The sequence below is a fragment of the Montipora capricornis genome, chromosome 6 (genome assembly GCF_036669925.1).
Source record: "Montipora capricornis isolate CH-2021 chromosome 6, ASM3666992v2, whole genome shotgun sequence".
In the NCBI taxonomy this organism is placed as follows: domain Eukaryota; kingdom Metazoa; phylum Cnidaria; class Anthozoa; order Scleractinia; family Acroporidae; genus Montipora; species Montipora capricornis.
Genome location: NC_090888.1, coordinates 8,701,749 through 8,721,748, shown reverse-complemented (window position 1 = coordinate 8,721,748; position 20,000 = coordinate 8,701,749). Strand labels below are relative to the sequence as shown.

Genomic DNA, 20,000 nt, shown 5'->3' with positions numbered 1-20,000 from the left:
ATGTCTGCCGCGAAATGGCTTCTCGCAGTACTTGTACATGTAGGATACGTCAGAGTGAACCTTTATACCTCTAAGAGAGTAACTTTAAACCGGGGAAAATAATGTTTGCAATAAAATCTGTTGGACATCTTTTTCAAAAAAGGTGTTTATATTGCAAAAAAAAAAAGGATTTTAGAACCGATAATTATTTAAGCCTCAGCCAAGTGCCAAATCTTCGTAAAAAGGAAAAGATCATTTTACAGCGAAAACAGAATCACTGCCAATAACACTGAAACGTTATTTGGAATGTACACTTAAGAAGGTTCTTGAGGCTTGTAACATACTGCTTGTCATTTAATCCTGAAAATCTTCATATTCTAACTTATTTCTCTCTTACAAGAACTTTCTCGAAAAATGACATTAACTAGAATCAAGTAGGTTACCTTCCGTAAAGCTCTATGTTCTTCACGCCAAACTTTGCGTGAAGAACAAATTTCGCCTCGACGCTTGCCGTTTTTCGTGAGCGTGAAGCGTGGTCACGCTGGTTATTTCTTTATTTGATGGTGACGTAAGATTTTACCCTTTGCAGATGTCTGTGAGAACATTCGCTGTTCTGACGGCAAGAAGTGTGTGCCAAACATTGACCAGAGTGCCAGCTGTCAGTGTCCAACCGAGAATGACTGTCCTCGAGACTACGAACCCGTCTGTGGCAGTGACAAGAAAACTTACATAAACCTTTGCAGATTGAGAGTGGAAGCTTGCAAAACGAGCCAGCCGATTGAGATGGACAAGAAGGGAATGTGCGGTGAGTGAAGTTTTGGGAAATTCATACATTTACATTTATGCCCTGTTGTGGGATTCTTTCCATGACATCCTGCGCTGTCTTTTCTTTTTGAAATTTTTATCCCTTTAATTGAAGGGGTTTTCGTTTGAGGGCTTTTTGTTTTTGCTTGTGGTTTGTGTTCGCGTTCGGGCCCTTTGTAGCGATATCTCGCTGACACTGCTCTTCAAACTTGGACCTTCGAAAGATACCACTTTTAGTTATCGGAATCCAAGTGTGTATCAGCGATGACCAATTGGCTCATCTAGCCGAGTACTTGTCTGTGGAGGGACCAATAATAAAAGACCACGATAAGCGACAAGAGTATTTGAGACACTGAACTGGGAAGACAAAGATGAGGGAAAATCACCTTGACGTTACATTTTCTACTTGCACTCTCCCCTCTTCCCCGGCCTCCCCCTTCAATGTTGGTAACGGAAAAAGGAAGAGTTGGCGATAAGAAAACAACATTGTTTGGGGGGGAGGGGTTTTGACTGACTTTGGGGGAGGGATTTGTCCGAGATTCCGGGTTCAGGTCCCGCTCCGCTCCTCTGGAGTTGTTGTTGTTCCCAGGCTCAACTCCTCGGCCGCGCTTGTAAGCAGCCAACTGGTTTGCCTCTCACCGGTTTGCATCCTTAACTCTGTTTTGTTCATTTGTATGGCTTTGTTTTTCATTCATTTGAGGACCACTATGTAAACTACTGGGTTACCAGTAATCAGTGTTCACCCTCGTTAAATAAGGACTTGTATAAATTTGCTTTGCTTTTCGTTCTTAAAAATGTAGATCCGTGAACCATCGGAAACCTCTCTGTCATTGGCAGTGGGTTTTCACCAAATGCACAGTATCTTCTATTGTCAGAATTATGTTGTAGAGTTTGACACAACGATTTAAAACTAGAAATCTTTTTGTTTCTCGTGATAACATTAGATCCTTGTCAAGCTGCACGCTGTTTGAACCATGCGGTGTGTAAATTCCACTCTGACGGCTCCACCCAGTGCGACTGCCCAAGCATTGAGAAATGCTCAAATACGGTAGATCCCGTATGTGGTAGCAATGGCTTGACGTATGATAACGAATGTAAATTGAGGGCATTGAGCTGCGCGAATGGGGCGGAGATCACAGTGAAACACAAAGGAAGATGCGGTAAGGTGCTCGTTAATTTTAGTTGCTGTTTTTTTTATAGTTAATCAAATGATTTCGAGTGCAATTTGGTAGAAATAGTGTCTAGTAAATTTTTTAGACCAGCAAAAGCGCGGAGTGCAATTTTGTAGGCTGAAAAATGTATCAGTGCTTCTTTATTCCATTAATTGCGTTCTCCTAACGTGGAACGCAAATTCTAATCTTGGGTATCCTGTGCATAGGATTAGCTTACGAAAGTTTTCGTTTTTCGTTCGTCTGCTTTTTCAACGCCATCTTGAATTACGTCACATGCGCCAATGACGATCGCGCACCTCGTGATTGTTTGCATGGACTCAATTTGATTTTTGGCAAGGAATATTTAGAGTAATAATCTCTCAGACAATTTCAAGATTTCAAGACTTTCAACAATTTAGTTTTTGTGACGTTATCACCTCTTTACTCCAAACTTCCCATTTTTAGCCGTATTCCACAATCCTCACATACCAATACTTGCGATAGACGTCCTTTACATAAATGCATCGTATTCATGGCATCTCGGCTCGTCTAGTGATTTCAACCTCCAACGTTCTCCCAACGAACGCACTTCATAATCAATGATTACTCCTAGTGACAAGCTCCGAGCTTCTTGACAAATATGTGGCCAATTTCCATATCTGACTACGACGACGCTCAAGGCATTTTTAAACGTGGTTTGCCACAGGCATCCCACGTAAAAAAGGATGCCAGAAAATCGAACCAAGTGAAATTTTGCAGCGCGCGCTTTGATTTTCTGTGAAGTCCATTGAACTGATGGGCTGAAACTGATTACAATGTGTGTCAAGTCATTGAACTGTAAACTTGGAAACGTGCATTTGTAATTTGTACTCGTGTTACAAAGTTGCACCCGTGTTACTTGAGAACAGCACTCTTTTTTAGCCGATCAGAACTGAATAATTTTTTCATGTATATTATTAATCAGAAAGCGTTCTTGTTCAAACGAGACTGATTTGTTTTTAACATTGTTTTGCAAACTAATTTAAGGTCCTTTCGTGATGCTAGTGCCCTTCTTAAAAACAATAGCAATGATGATGTCCGCAATTGAAGTGAAGGAATTAATAATAAGTTTTTTACCCTGGTAAATGCACGAAGAGATGTAACTCAGATTTCTTATTTCGATCGTCACTCTGGGATAATTATTTGTTTAAAAATCTGAGTGGTTTAAAAATAACTCAAAAGCTGGTATATGTAGAAGGTAAAACAGAGTATGTATAAAAAGTTACAATTTTACACTCAAACACATCTAATATAATTGTGTGAAGAAAAGGAGACAAATATAAAAAATGTAGTTTGAGGTATGTGTGGTCCTCTTCAAGGAACGATGGTGTAATCGAAAATCAAGTCTAGTGGTTTAATTAAGGATACCTGAGCGCAACAAGTCTTGTTATCACGTGGCAAATCACGTCCCCTCGATGACAAAATTTCTCAAAATCTGGTTAACGTGTTGAGTTATTCGACTTCTAAACAAGACCACTGTCAGTAGGTATGGCGTCAATCCCGCTTAAATAAAAGCATTTGTCTGCAAGTAGGTCGTAGGCGGGTAGAATGTCAGCATTACTTTTTAGTGATACTTTCGTGTTTGCAGTCAATCAGGATTCAAATAGTTTCTCATCTGCTTTGACCCCAGGCCCCTGCTCGTTCTCTAGTTGTCAGAACTATTATGGTCAATGCACTGTGGCAGCAAATGGTACTGCGCAGTGCATATGCCCATCGGCTGACCAGTGCCGCGCGGTCAAGAGGCGGATTTGCGGGGACGACGGGAAGACGTATGCTAACACTTGTGTCCTGGAGGCGCAGTCTTGTCAGATGAAGAAGAGAATTGAAGTTCAAGCAAGAGGAAAATGCTGTAAGTACTCATCGTAAACATAGGACCGAAAACCTCGTATTGGGCAATCTTTGTTTACATCTTTTGCCTCATTAGCAGTCAGCCGAGGGTACTGAATATTGAAAGTGCATCTCTGAACAATAGACTACTTCGACGATACGGCGGCCATTTTGAGTTACATTGTTCCAATAGCTATTATGGGATGCCCAGGCGGCGAATACATATTAATTTTGTCATCCCGTAGTATCTTTTTAAACAAAAGAAATCAAAATGACCGCGGTAGTCTATTAAACGAGATAAACCAGACAATCTTTTGAAAATTCGAGATTTTACGAAAAATGAATGTTGCTACAACTCTTGTTTTTATACCACAAGGAGAAATTGGATTTTGATCGCGCACTTGTGGAAGCGATCTGGTTAATTATTTCAACAAGCTTAAATTTTATAACTCTGTCTTAAAACTCAGTCGTAGTGTAGTAAGTAACGGCATTGTCCTAACTTAATAACAAGGGCGTAGGCAGGATTTTTCATTTGCGGGGGCGGAAGCGCTCTAAGGGACCGGTATCTGGGAAGAATAGGGGGCATGTTCCCCATCCCTCCCCCCGGAACCTTCGGATATGCAATTGCAATTCCCTGTATTCTCCACAGGATACTTTGTAAAAAGAAAATCAAAATTCAAGTACTTTTTTTCATTAGCCCGGGAGTATTTCAGCTACAATGGTGTCATTTTGGTCGCTTCAAAAACTTGCACAATAAATTTGACTTTCTCTAGTTGAGATCACTTGAAATTTATAAAGCAATTTTTGTTTTGTTTTTCAGAGTGGGGGGGTCACGGGCACCCTAGGACCCCCTCCCCCGGCTAAGCCCCTGAATTACGACGTTTAACAATTATTCGCCGAAGGCGATCTGAAAAATTGTTTTAGTATAATTTGCTTGGGTGATTATTTAAAAAATATGTGTTTTCTTTAGGGACTGGTCAAAAAGTATAGGGGGGGTGGGCCGGAGCAGAGAGGGGGTGGGTGATGAGGTTTTGAGCCTTGTGCAAGGGGTGGGTCGTGCAATTTTCAGCTACCCTTAGGGGGTGGGTCACCCTATTTTTATAACATAGACGGGCACACATTTAAGTCTTCATAGTAACGGGACAGTTGACCACACTGTCTTGATATATAAAACACAGCCAGGTGAAATTACTGCTAAAAATACTCTCAAATCTGTTGTGTCCTTTTTAAAATGCAATTTTAATAAAATGTACGATTTTTGTTTGTACATTTCATTGCTGTTTAAAATTCTGATGCCTTAGTGTGGTCTCCTATGTTGTAACTTGTTACATATATTCTTGAAACAAAGCAAACAAAGAAACACGAGGTCCTATTTCTTTTCATAACAATAGGTATCAATATTATGACGGTTTGTAAAATGGAAAAAACAAACGAACTAACAAAAGAGTCTGAATAGATACATGTAACACTGCCATGTAAAAGTTTCTGGTATTTTGAATACGTTTGTTAGGATTGTCTTGATATTTCTGCTTATTTCATAAATCACCGTTAACATATTGTTCCATAAGCTCGGCCTGTTCAACCGTCATCATCTCTTGCTCTTCAAAATCTTCGTCACTGCTCTCGCACAGAACAGGTTTTATTGGGTTTTTAAGAGGAAACCAATAATGCATGTTTTAATATTAGGGGGTGGGTCATGTAATTTCCAACCTTGCTTTAGGGGTGGGTCAGTCATTTTTGTGCCGAAGGGAGGGGGTGGGCCATGTGTTTTTTATCAACCACATTTCCAAATGCTCCGGCCCACCCCCCCCCCCCCCCCTATACTTTTTGACCAGTCCCTTAAGACAATTAATTTCTTCGTCTGTCAACTCGATAAAAGGCCTGCGGTCATTTTGAAAAAACCGCTTAGGTGATTATCACGTATAAGTATCACCCAACTAGTGGACTAATGCAAATGCTGCATTTTGATTGGCTACGCTACTAGAGGACTATTAGTAATAGTCATCGAGTAGCGAAAAGCGTGACGCTTTCTTTCGTTTTATTCCCAACTAAGTATTTCTTCAACTTGCATTTGCTAACTTTATTATTGCCTTTTCTGTCCGACTAGTTGGGTGATACTAAAACAATTAGACCCTTCGCCCTCAAGGGCCACGGGTCTAATTCTTAAATAATCACTTCAAGTGTAACCAATGAGCGCGGAGAATTTTCAATAATTACCTATGCAATTATACCAAAGTTTAACATTCAATGTATTTAACAAAATTCTCTCCTGTTAGCTCCTTGCTCCAAGGCCACATGTCCAAGTGATCACGACTGCAAAGTAAATCCCCAGGGAAACGCCGACTGCGCATGTCCTGACGGGTGTGGCAGCTTTGGAGAACCCGTATGTGGCAGCGATGGCAAAACCTATGAAAATGAATGCAAAGCGAGGAAAGAGTCCTGCGAGAAGAAAATGGGTCTTTTTATTAAGCGTGGAGCATGTGGTAAGTTCACAGAATAGAACCAAAACTGTTGAACTCTTGAGGTGATTCCCTGCTTTTGCATTGCGTAACCCTACTGCAGGCACGGCGGAGCCGGTTACTCCACGTGTATTTTTTTGATATCTCTCCTAGAATGTTCAAAGTATCATTCCGAGCTTCAAGATTTCAAAATTTTCTGGCGGAGAATTCCTCCAGAACTCCCTACAAGATAGCGTCTCCGGTGCTTACTTGTTATCCTCCGCCCCCCCCGCCGATACAAAATACGTTCTGCCGTCCCTGTACTGCGCTCAATTTCTTGCGTCATTGGCGCGCGAATTAGCTCGCGCACATTGATAAAATGGCTAATTTTCAATGACGCCAAGCTTAATCCTTCGAGGAGTGGAGTAGCAAAGGTTTAGTGTTATTGCCGTTTGTGAAAAAGGAGGGGAAAAGACGGATACTTAACTACCAGACCAAGAACTTTTAATAGATGATTCGTAGTAGTCATAAAATTTCCGGCTGTCGTTGCAAATTTTCGCTTTGTCATTCACCAAGTCGTCACCGGAAATTAGCGGGTCTTACAAATGTGTACCGCTCACGGGTGTGAATTACTTTAGTATTAGTCCGTGTGGATTTTGTAAACATGATGTGAGAAGGACAACAAAACCTCTCAGTGTCGGTACAAGGGTCATGGCACCCTTTGTCTTCAAATTTAAGAGCGAAAATCAAAATAACAAGAAAGTAAGTTTAGATTCATTTGTCTACTTGTCGACATTTCCGTGTGAATCACTTAAGCTATAAATACCGCGATTAACTAAACATTCTATTTTCCAGGGAAACAAAACCTTTTTAGCAGTAAACTCACATATGACAACTTGTAAACTTTACGTGGCCTATATACACGATTCATCTCAAACGATTGACCGCAGATTTCATTGTGTTACGTGTCACGACGCGTGGGTCGTTTATATAAAATATTTGGAAACTTCTTCTCAAACTTTACTGAAGAAAAAATGCAGTAAATTTATATTAAAAAGGCTCAAAGTGAAGAAATCAATCATCACTTCCGGCACTCCCTTAATAAAGCTTTTCAGTGATGGTAATGTAGATAAGAGTTGTATTGACAGACGTCATGCGTCGCAAGGATTAGGTAATGTTTTCCCCATGGAGTATAGACTTAAAATTGACGAAAAGTAGCAAAATTATGCTGTCGTTCTAGTATTCTAAATGGAAAAAAAGAGAGTTGTCTGTTGGTATCATTTACCCGGTCCCTTTTAATAAGATATAGCAGTGAAACATTTTAAGATTTACCCTTATTCATAAAAATCCGAGCTAAAATTGTGTCAAATCAGCGGACATGGATTCTGCTTGTTACTTGTTGTAAATGCACACCAGTTAGCTTTTATTATGATGAAAATCAACTAGATTGAAGCCTCAGTCAATTTCATCTACTTTATAATTAACCGTATATAAGACGTAGAACTGAAGCAATGGTCTAGCAGCCTCATATTTGGAAAATCTGATACGAGTGAAGCCGGAAGGACGTTACCACCTCGGAAACAAAGATCAGTTGTTGGTTCCAAAAACAAAATGCAAAACATTTGGAGACAGGGCTTTCTTCAAATCTGGACCCGTACTGTGGAACAGTTTACCTGACAACATCAGACAAATATCTAACAAACAAAAGTTTAAATAAGAACTCAAGACATTTTGATTCAGACTTGCCTATCAATGAGCGTCAGTCATTTATATAAATATAAATATCCAAAAATTATCGATGTTTCTCCGGCCAAAAATGGGATATGTCCGAGCAAAGGACAATTTGACCGGCGCCAGCCGGGAAATTTTTTGCAGCTCTGTCCTATGTTGAAGTTGAATATAGATTGTTGCATACAAACATACATTGTTGAATTTTGCAACAAACGGCCAATCATATTACACCATTGATTTCGGAAACCGAGGCAGCTGTTTCCGGATTTCTACGAAAGCGCCAGCTCTTCTGGGAAAGCCACTGTCAGGCTATTTACATTTGCATGACATCTTTGCAGCTTGATGTTGCTCTGTATTTTCTGTCAGTAAACTTAAGTAGAACTTGTGTAAAACTTGAGTAAAAGTGTGTTGGTCGCTGATGTAATTAATATTTCATCTCGTCTCTGCATTTTAAACCAAGTTTCTATTTACGCTCACGTAAACCCTGAAGTGTGGCGCTGCGTAATTGGCTAATCACTGTATATTTCTAGCAAATTCGACCTCAGTAAGCATATCCTGCTGGCAAAGTTGGACAGTATCATGAGGTGCTCTTGGATGCATCTAGGACGTGCCGCGTTCTTCGTTCTATTACTTATACAATGGGCATTTCTAATCGCTTATGGCGTTCATTACGAAAAGGATTCTTTATGGCCTCCCATAGTACAAGGTATTTTATTTGTACCGGCAGTGGTCGTGTGGCTTCTCCTTTTACTTTGTAGAAAAGCAAAACTTCGTTCGTTATTTTATGTGTGGTTTGCGTACGTAATTGCCCTTGTGGTACACATTGGAATCATATTTGGAACTACCGGAGACAGACTTGACAACAAAAGTTTCCTTGGACCTAATGTCCTGAAGGGAGTTCTGTGCGTCACACCTCCTCTGCTGCTGTTGTTGTTACACAATGCCGACGATTTAGATCGATCTGACGAGCGCAAAGATCTAGTGTCCAAGCTTTCTTACCAAATGGCCATTGATCTCTTCGATGTTGTCGACATGATAGATATCGTCTTGGGTGACAAAGAACATGGGAACACGAATTGCTCGAGTGCAAATACTACAAGAAATGAAAGCGACCCGACCATTGCAAATTCAAGTGTTACCACAATTTGTGAAAACTTCGGAGTAACAATGGACTTCGGAATAGCAATGGTTGTAGTAGCATCTGTCAGTCTACTAATGTCACTTTGGCAATTGTTCGAAAACAAGCTATCAAGCGATGACACAAAGATTCACTTCCGAGCAACAATCCTCCGCAATCTGGCAGAGATAGGTTTTGTCAATTTGCCCTTCTTGATCATTCGCCTAGTGGTGTGGGCAAAGTACCGCAGAGATGTGTTTATCTTCATTGCCAAGAACATAATATCAATAGTCCTGTCTATTTTGGAGATAAACTCACTTTGTAAATCACGTTCCATTGAATTTTGGCGAGGGTTATGTAGAAGTTGTTTTGGACTGAGAGAGGTCTAGAATGGCAAGATTTGTTTCTTGTCATTCTTTAGAGACCTTTAGAACAGTGCACGATCGGTTTAGAGGCACGACTTTGTGGAAACTGCTTGGCTCTGCTTAGACATCATGACAGTATTTTTGTATCATAGTTGCGAACTTAAGTGATATCTCATGATCAGGATTGATATGTCTGGCGCTTCTAAAGCCGACGTCACCAAGATTAAGAGCTTTCTAGATAGAAGCCGGAAGCCCAAATATATACCTGGGACGGGAAAGGGAAAAAAGTGGACCCCTATTTTCTTTTTTGCTGAAAAGTTTCCCACAGCATGTGAATGAGCTTTTTAACCTTAGCAAGGACGATTTTGTTTTGAAGGGGATTTGTTTACTTTGTGACAATGTTAAGACAGGTAAGAGTTAATTAACTGCATGTTGAAGTTTGATTTAATTTAATACATGACATTTATTTCACCAAAATAATAATTTCGTATCAGTTACATATTGTTTGATTTTACATTAACCTAAGAGAAGAATAATATCATTTATCACTGGTATTTTATTTTTATAAAAGATGTTAATGTTTTTATATATTGTTCATTATGGGTCTGGTTAACTTTGGAGTCCACTGTTGGGCGCATCAGAGAACCTTTCTTAGGGCTTACACTAATTTGCAAAACGAAACGACCTGAAATACAGAAAGAATCCTAAACATTCATTAAGGACGGTGCCTACTAATTCAAAGGTATTTTTGCGCAGTTTACTGAATGTGCAGGAAAAGCAGATCTTAACAAGTGTTATTGAAATCGTTGTATTTTCAGTACAGTTGGCTCCACTTGACCAAATAGTTGTGTTGTATTTCTTTCAAACTTTCTTTTAAGATTTTGAGGGCCGTTATGAATGGTTTTTGAGCGCTGTGAGTCCCTGATATACACACGAAATTCAGATTGGATTCCTCAAAATAGAAAAGGACCCTGAATTTTAGGTGGCTGGAGTTCCCATGGACCCCCAATTTTTAGAATTAAAACTAGTAGGAACTCTGCAGGACTGTTATGGTATAATCACCCACAGATCCTTGCACTTGAAGCAAACAAAGGAAGACAGCTTATTTGCCTTTAATTTTGGAGATCTTTACACAGGGGCCACGGTACGACAAAAATCACAGTGGTCCCTGCTTGTCACACTGGATCGTGATTCTGCGGAAGATCGCAATTATAATTAGAATCATATTAATTATAAGGATACAAAATTCGTATTCCATAACATTATGTACTTGTTATATGTTTCAATAGCCTAGTTTCAGAGACGACCATCGAACACTGTGATATATTAAGGTAACTGGAAGTTGTGTTAAGCTATTGTGTCGCGGACGCTAGCGTTACATTGCGTGATTTTGAAACCCGAACTGCCGAACCCTAAGACTTGAAATGTAAGCTATTGGAAATATAATCTCGGTGAACTTTAGACCTTTTTTTGTGCTGTATGAGAGGAGAGTTTTTCAGAGACAACGTGTCGAGCTAGAATCGTAGGAAATAAATAATTTTAAAATTACATCAAGCGCGTGATTATTTGTCGCGAGACCCGTTCACGACAATTGCATCGTTATTCTCTTACGCAAGATGCTTAGCGAATAAAGTGTAGTGTTGCGTTAGCAATCTTAACTGGAGTTGTTTATTGTCTCAAGCTATATCCTTGCTAATATGTTACATTCTGGTGACGAGGATGGGATGTTCTACATGCACTAGGACGCACGAGAAATCATGTGAAGTCTTGACTTTCTCTGTCTAAGAAAGAAGTGTGTTTTCGGCTGAGGTCGATCACTGAAAGTTTGAGCACGAGCTATCGATCAAAATGGAGGCAACTGGACTGTTTAAGATGTACTGGAAAAGCAGGATCAGGGATCTTGAACAATAATAATAATAATAATGATAATAATAATAATAATAATAATAATAATAATAATAATAATAATAATAATAAAAGAAAAACGAAAATAACAGGAAGTTGTAATGTTGAACTTTCCGTGACTTTCGTGTCAAATTCTCTTTTTTGTTTTTTGAGAGGAAGGCTTATTTTATTTATTTATTTATTTATTTATTTATTTATTTATTTATTTATTTAGTGAAACGCCAGGAAGGCATCGTGAGTTCTGGTTCAGTAGCAGCCAACCCCTACAGATTCAGCATGTGGTCACATAACGAAATTTCGATCTAGTAAACAGCCAGTGCTAGTTAAGACCATTTTTTCTTGGACCAAAACAAAACAAGTACACAAAATTGTACTTATCGTCGTTCGTGGTTATTTCTCCGAGTTCCTCGTATTTTTATTTTATTTTATTTTATTTGTTTTTGTCTTCTTTTAAAAGAGAGGTTATGAACAGTCTTTGCCCGCTCCTTTTTTTCTTTTTTCAGTCTGTAGAGAAAACGAACTCATAAACGCAGGAAACAGGTTTTCTTCGGTTCGGGGTCGTTCGCCTGCAGTGACCATTTTCACTGCGTTCGCGTGGGAAATTACCCTGCGAGTAGAGTCTCTTTCGATCTTCCTAGACTAGACGCTCCATGTGCGTACACTGGGTGCCTGTGGTACTTGTTGCTCAAAAACAGAAGGGACTTAGTTGGGTGGTATTAAACTGCAGCGTTCCAAGCAATTTTTTCAAGTTGGGAATCATTAAGACCATTTAAGGGGTCACCCAGAAGTCGTACCTGCAGAGGCCCTTAGGCTCACATGTTCATACGACGAAACAGATCTTTTTTTTTAGGTTAAAAACCTGGCTACCGGCCTATTAATCATTTGTCAGAGAGAAGAAATTCCTGTCATCTTTAGAAAAAATAGACACGCATTGCTTACGTGTGGTAGTGCAGTAACACAGCGCTTTATTCCATATTGTCAACTGAGCTGCGTTTTGTCTTCCAGGAGATTGAAGTTGTCTTTGCGTAATATGTAGCTCTAATAGTACACAATATTGTTTTGGTATTGTATAACATTGTAGTGCCATGGTAGAAGTCTTAGGTAAATAGCCCCTTGAGAAGACATGTGGTTACTAGCAAAGTACTGAACCCAGAAAGATTGAAAAAAAAATAAAATGGAATCGAGAAACATTGGCTTCTGGGCTGACATGTTGATCATTTCAAGTTCCCTCACAACTTCTTTTCACCACAAGTTTAAGCGTGCACTCTGAGCATCTGACAGCTTTGTAATAGAAAAGTTCACTGAAGTTAATTCCTGAGTTCCATAAGGGTATATTGTGTTTAAAGATGCACTAAAACGCCATTCGCGTTTAAATGACTTTCAACGCCATTGGAGGTTAATTTAGTGCTCTCCTGTGTGCACCAGAGAAATCTACGCATTACCCCAACCCCCTCAAGCCTAACAAAATACGCACAGAAGACTCTATGCACAGACACCACTTAGCAGGGGAGTGACAGGCAAGACTTTTACCGACACGGAAAATAAAACGACGAAATATTACTCATTTTCCGACTGGGATTGCCATACTGGCAACCCAGTAAAAATGACCAAAATCTATGCCTAGTTTTTTGGCTATTTCATAACTTTGCCATTAAGAGTCGAACAGCCCACACTAAAGTTAAATCTATTTTAGAGTGTTAAAGGGGTTATGTCACGTTCTTCTAGGGTGTTTAGGGAAAATGTTTAGTTAATCACGAGTTTTAGACTCGAAAATGGTAAAGTGGAATTCCTTTACTGGTAAAATTATCGTTACATCAGAAACAAGATGATTCTGAGCAGAAACGACCTTTATCAAGGCGATTTGTCATAAACTTGAAAAACGTCGGGCCGACTTTTTTCAAGATTACCCAAATGCAATCCGTTTCAATCTTGTCCTTTTGTGTTCTTTGTTGTATTTCTTTTGTGTTGTTCAACATTTTTAAGTGGTTATTGCAATGTTTCATTCTACTTTTTGGGCATTTTGGGTGTGATGAAATCACATCATTTTGCGTGACATAATCCCTTTAAGTACTCACAAAGGAATTCAAATACATTTTTCGGGTACGTACGTAAATTAACCGGAGAATGACACCAGGCTCTGCGTCATAACATGGATTACATTTATAAAATAGAGCTAAATTTGTCCAGAATCGGGGGTGCGCGGCGATTGTCGGAGTGGCTCAAATAGTCTTATTCGTCTGCGTCGTACCATAGAAACGAGCATGGTGTCCCACCCCTTTTTTGTTACATTTTTATCATCTCCTTGACATGTTACGGCAGTTGTCGATGTTTCATCGGAAATCTACGGCAAATCCAATTTCTAGAGAATCACCTTAAAGCCCGGGGAACGTGAGAGGAAAGTTCACCACTAAAACAAACTCATGATCCTTTCCAAGGTGGTATGATTTTTTTTCTCTCCGTGGCAGGACTTGTAACAATTCCGTGCTCACTGAAGAGTTGCACCAACAACGCATTGTGCGCATTCAAGTCAGGAACAGTGGAATGCCGCTGTCCAGATGTCATCGACTGTTCAACGGTCTCCATACCAGTCTGCGGAAGTGACGGTGCTACTCATAAAGTCTATACCAACATGTGCTTTATGGAAGTGGAGTCCTGCAAGATGGGAAAGAGAATGAGCCCAGTCACTTCGGACAAATGCGGTAAGCCTTATTGCTCATCGTTTTTATGCCAACTTTGATCTCATTTTGCACAGTACACTGAAACCATCCAATCCCATTGTGTGGCTCATCTTTTTGCTTGTGCCTTATAGGATGTCCTGTTTTACTATTTTTGCCAAAAAAAATCCTATTCTCTTCCTAATCATAACCACTACAGTTTTCTCAAATTTGATTGGTGCATTAACTCCTTTATTTTTCACTAATTATTGTGTAGGGTTGTAATCGGACACTGTAATCGGACACCTGTAACTGGACATTTACATCAGCCATTCACATTAAGTACACTCAGCTTAATCCACCAATCACAGAATTTATCACAATAACCATAGCAACAACCAGTTACTCTACCAAACTGAGGATTTTCCAAAATGGACGAATTTGTAACATTTGACAGTGAAAAAGGAATGCATTTGTTTTCTTGGAAATTGTAATGGTTATGATTAATTGGAGACAGGACTTCGTGTCGTACAATTCGGTCGTAATCATACTCTTGATCAAACAAATCCGACTCCCGCTACGCGGTCTTGCGATTTTGTTAATCACTCGTATGATTACAGACCAAATTGGACTCCACTCAGGCTACGTTAACAGGGTACCGGACGAATTTTCTACCGGTTGAAAATTCGTCCATTTAGGGGGTTCCGTTCACACGGAACCACGCTAAACGTACGAAAATTTAGACGCCTCGCCGTTCAAAAATTTGAACGCCAAAATCGAGGACGAATTTTTAGCCGGTATGGTCGAAAATTTAACCGGTGCACTGTGAACACCTTGACCGTCTAAATTTTTGCACGGCAAAGGAGTGGTTGCATGGATGTGCGGTAACTCAGCTACTATCGTTAGCCTTTCTCTTTCTTGACGCCATTTTGGATTTCGTAAAGTAGCGTTTTGCGCATGCGCATGCGCATGAACAGATAGTAAAAACACTGGCAAAAATTAAACTTTAACCCGGTTCGTCAGTTCTGTGTGAACAGAACAAAAATATTGCACGGTTCCGTGCGAACAACATGGCCGGTCAAATTTTTCAACCGGTAGAAAATTCGTCCGGTACCGTGTGAATCGGGCCTCAGTTCCATTACTATTACAAATACTTGGTAAAAAAAAATCCTATCCCAGGACTCATTTCACCTTTCAACTTGTTTGACACCCTGAGACTGGCAAATCCAAAACTTCGTAGCTCAATTTTCTGTCCCGAGTGACAAGTAAAAGCTAATTCTATTCGTCATATTCAAAAGTAGTCAAGTCGGGAAGGAATACAGAAACAAACATAAAATTCACAATTAGGTCTGTCAATAGAAAAAGCATCATAGGATTATTACGTTGAGAAAATTTGAGTGTTTTTGAAAACAAACATTGTTCAACAAAATTGAAAGGATTCTCTGTCGCTTTTTATTATCCCTGCTTGGACATTCTCGCTCTGAACATGGTTAATTTAAAGCCATGCAGTTTTCTGAATCCCCCACGTTTATCCCGTTTTCGTTGCACAGTCTGTTGGAGTTTAATTTGATTTTCAATAATTAGAACATTATTTCACACGTTGCTGGAAAGAGGTTTTCTTACATCTTTCAGCCCCATGTGATACCACCAGTTGTGACAACTATGCCTCTTGTGAAGTTCATGGCAGAAAGCCAGTTTGTGTGTGTCCGTCCGAAAAGGATTGTACTTTAAGCGCGGATTTGATTTGCGGTTCCGATGGCCAGACGTATTTGAACGAGTGCTTTTTGAGAGCCAAGAGTTGTAAAGCAGATAAGAAAGTTTTACCCAAGAGGAAAGGATATTGTGGTGAGTGGTCATTTTTTGTTTGGTGGAATATAATGGATGGAAGGTGTGTGTGGGTATTTTTAAACAAATCGTCTCCGCCAATGAAAGGATACTTAACAGCTTAAATGTGGTAGTGTCGAGACAAGTTAAAACTAAAAGAGTCCAAATCTGGTTTAACGGGAAAAAGACACTTAACAATGTAAATGTGGTAAAGTGAAGACAAATTCAAAAGAAAAAATGCTCCCTCACTTCCGATTGCCGTCGGTGGCTGCACAAAAATGTCTCTCGCGTTAGCTCCCTGATTTTGAGCTATGGGCAGACCGTGAATTCAGAGATAGCACATTTCTCCCTTGTTTTCCTTGCAAAGAAGCTTCCTCCGCGCACATCTTGTGCCCAAATTTTACTTGAAAAGGCAGCTCCGAGAAAGGGCTAACGCTCGAAACGTCTGCTCGCAAGTCTTTCTACGGCGGTTAAGGACTCGTCAGGAATTAGCAAGGGGGTGGAAGATAGGGGAGGGTCACAGTTTTTTGAGCCCTTCTAAAGGGAGGGCCGTGAAAAAAATAAGACAGCAAAGAGGGAGGGTCACCAGAAACTAAGCCACTGTGATTATAAAGGGATGCTTTAATATTACGTTATAAAACGAATACAAACCATGTATGAAAATCATGCCATACAAACAAGACACGCTATTGAAAGTTTTGAACGCTGTGCGTGTGTTTTGGTTTCTGAGCCAAAAGCTTTTTTGGTCCTGTTTCTGCAACAGAGATATCACTAACTTGTTAAGTTTCCTTTATTAAAAGTCGTGAAACATTTTTTTCTTCTACTACTGCATAACAAATTTGGAGGCATTATTTATCCGGGGGCTCAGTAAATGTTAGAATGAGTTCCAGGGAAGGTTCAAGACATTTCAATCCCTTACCTAGGGAGGGCCATTTTATTTCGTCGCTTTACCGAAAATCTCCACATCCTCCCCCTTCCCCCTGCTAATTTCTGACAAGTCTCTTAATTTAACCAAATTGTCGCGTTTTACTACTCACCGACACATGGCAAGTCAAAGGCAAATGTTTCTTATTTGTTTTCGGATTTGAATTTCGCATACTCAAAAACTCGACAAGACTTGGCTAAAGTGATAACGCAAACCTAACACTTTAAACCTAAATGATAAAAATTGATTCAATAAAAAAACGAATGGGTGCAGAAAAACAATATCGGACGTGGACGATATCGTGTACGAAAGAGCTTCCCGTGGTAATTTTTTCTCTTCCCAGCATCCGCATGGTTGCGTCAGAAGCTGTCATAACGTGATATCGAGGTTTATCAGAGTACCTCTAAGCCAATGAAAATTGATTCTGTGACTGGAAAGTGTAAAAAATTCTTCTTTCTGTTAGCTATTTTCGCAAATCTCATAATACAGTTCATTTTGGGGTGTTATTTGCACCAAAACAATAAATATCCAGTTACCTGAAGCGTCATACAGTCCCAAGAGTAATTAACTTGTATTGTTTTTATGTAAAGACCCCCAAAACGTATTGCATTATGGAACTGGGAAAATAGCCAATGGCCGTTGTTTGTTGTTTGACACCAGCATGTCAACGAAATTAGCCAGAGAGTTTTCAAGCTGCTCGGGGAAAGTAACTGAAAATGACAGCTTTCCCTTGTTAAGGAAAATCCCCTTTTTCAATGGACTTCTCAATGTTTAGCTCTACCTTATCTTGGAAATAGTGTTACTTGCTTACTGGAACAAATACAATGGACTGACTGTCATTTTTTTTTTTTTAATCTCAGGTATCTGTGATTTAGTTAAATGTACCGGAAACAAGCATTGTTTTCCGAAACAAAACGGTCTGCACGATTGCCGATGTCCCCTCGAGGAAGAATGCCCATCGTCAGTAGAGAAAGTCTGTGGTAGCGACGGAAAAACCTATGATAATGAATGCAAACTGAAGGCAAAGGCTTGTGAATCGGGCAGTGGACTGGTGCCCACGAAGGACGGAAGCTGTGGTATGTTTTCTCTTCCTCTCAGCCGCCTAATCCCCCCCCCACCCCCTTCCTTTTCCTTACCAAACCGATATGACCGTGTAACGGCAGCCATGGTTTTGTCCCAGAATAATCGTTATGCTTTCATTTTTCGTTTTTTTTTTTCATTTATTTATTTTCTTCAGTTTGTGCTAGCAATGGAAGGAATGGAGATGGACAAAAATATAGATAAGCTAATTATATGCCCCTTGAGTTATACCACATTCCGAATCCAAATCCAAAGATCCGAATCCAAAAATCAAATTGTCAAAGTAGTCTGCGGATCCACAGCTACTTTGACAATGTTATGACGAAATTCATGATCAATAACAGGACAGACGCATGAAAAACTGACATCAGTTTGTTAAAATGACATTTTCCGAACACTAACCCTAACTTTGAATTAGAGGTTTTCACGTGATGTCATCGCCGCCGTGTTGGTTGGCGAAAACAAAAGATCTCTCTTTAGCATGCTTTGTTCGTCCACCAGAAGTCGTACATTTCTCTATTGTTACTGGTGTCGCTAGTGGTCGGTTGAAAACGTCCTATTGCTAAATTGAATGTTTGAATTGCCGAATGCACGTTTAAATTTTGGCAGTAAAAACGCGCCATATTTATCCACTAAGCTAACAGGTCCTAATTAACAATTAGATTATGAGCTCGAGATTTCTATGAGGTGATAGTTGATGAGGCCGAAGGCCGAATCAACTATCACCTCTTACTAAAATTTACTTCAAATAACGGTTTCCAATTATTTCTTGACGTATTATTAAAGTTTGCGCCGAAAAAGATCGCTCGGATTGAATCTAAGTTGTGCGCGCGAGCGCATCAGCTTTTTCAATAATTTCAACTTTTTTGAAAGTCAAGAAACCGTAAATGTCCTTCGTTTAGACTTCTTAGAAATTTAATTACCATTTGCATCCAACTTTTCCTCCAAAACGTTGGAAAAACGAAAAAAAACGTCGTTATTTCCAAGACGACCTCCAGCCACTGCACACTAATGGCTGATAGTGTTCAATGGCTCAGCCAATCAGATTACAGCATTTGCATTAGTGTACTAGTAGAATTCTACTAATACGTTTTAGTCCAAACCCCCTATTTGCCTTATTTCCCATATTTCTAGGAATGATAGAGTTTATACGTTTTTTTTATTACATTATTGTAACGAATACCAAGAAACGTGATGTTGGTCGTTATGTTGTCAGAAACTTGCTCTGGGATGAAATGCCGACCTAACCAAGTCTGTAAAGAGGTGAAAGGAAAAGCAAAATGCCAGTGTCCCGTGATAAGCGACTGCAGTCACTTGCCAGCGCTGGTGTGCGGTTCGGACGGAACTGAATATCCAAATGAGTGCTTTCTGAAGGTCAAGTCTTGCCGGGCCTCATCCAGAGGTGACAAAGGGTTGAAGCTTTTGAACAAAGGAAAATGCGGTGAGATGAATACACAATGTTTTCTTCTTTCTTAAAGGCCCACCTCTAAACGAGAGGCTTTTCGACCGTTTGTTTTTGTTATGGAAATTCGCGTTGCTTATCGCAGTGATCTGATTGGGTGAATTTCAGCTCTGACTGGATTTTTATATATGAAAATTGTTCCACGGCACGCAATGTCTGTCGAGTGAACGCCAGCCTATAAGTCAGAAGAGACAATGACAAATTTGTGTTTGCCCAAAACTTTAAGTTGTAGAATTCACGTCCTTTTGAAGGGCGTGGCCAAGTTACGAATTAATAGGCAATTTCCGAGTTCATGCCAGCCTCCTCTTCAAATCGAGTCTAAGTGCGAAGTGTTTGTTGTGAAAATTACTTTTCATTCATATGTAAAGTAGAACCAGTTACCACCACAAAAACTTCGCACTTAGGTCATGTTCGCTTTGAAGAGGAGGCTGACATGAACTCGGAAATGGCCTATTAAGGGAGCGCGCATAAAGCTGTTTTTTTTTTAACTCATAAAATTTGCAACTCGGGAGAGTTAATTAGGACTGAGATCTATGACGTTGAGATCAACGAAAACTTCATTCAGAATTGAAAAGCTCTATCTTAAGTAGCGTTTTCGTCATTGATCTAGTGCGTTCAACGTCTACAAACTGGATGAACTATAAAGGAAGTGAATTTGGAGGAAAGATTTGAACCTTCAAGAAGATTAGGTCTTTTTGT

The 20,000-nt window shown here is 39.8% G+C and overlaps 2 protein-coding genes across 2 annotated transcripts in view; both read left to right on the top strand.

Moving 5' to 3' along the window:
• The window catches only part of LOC138053176 (uncharacterized), a 126,332-nt gene that overhangs the window by 90,963 nt on the left and 15,369 nt on the right, over positions 1 to 20,000 (top strand). Inside the window, exons 55-62 of the mRNA XM_068899838.1 lie at positions 569 to 784; positions 1,728 to 1,943; positions 3,604 to 3,822; positions 6,077 to 6,283; positions 13,822 to 14,055; positions 15,643 to 15,855; positions 17,620 to 17,835; positions 19,056 to 19,280. Of these exons, the coding sequence (XP_068755939.1) occupies positions 569 to 784; positions 1,728 to 1,943; positions 3,604 to 3,822; positions 6,077 to 6,283; positions 13,822 to 14,055; positions 15,643 to 15,855; positions 17,620 to 17,835; positions 19,056 to 19,280 (1,746 nt within the window). The remainder of the gene's footprint in view (positions 1 to 568; positions 785 to 1,727; positions 1,944 to 3,603; positions 3,823 to 6,076; positions 6,284 to 13,821; positions 14,056 to 15,642; positions 15,856 to 17,619; positions 17,836 to 19,055; positions 19,281 to 20,000) is intronic.
• On the top strand, positions 7,640 to 11,351 carry LOC138051454 (uncharacterized). Its single transcript, XM_068897650.1, has one exon. The coding sequence runs from the start codon at positions 8,549 to 8,551 to the stop codon at positions 9,473 to 9,475; it is 927 nt and encodes a 308-aa protein (XP_068753751.1). The 5' UTR covers positions 7,640 to 8,548; the 3' UTR covers positions 9,476 to 11,351.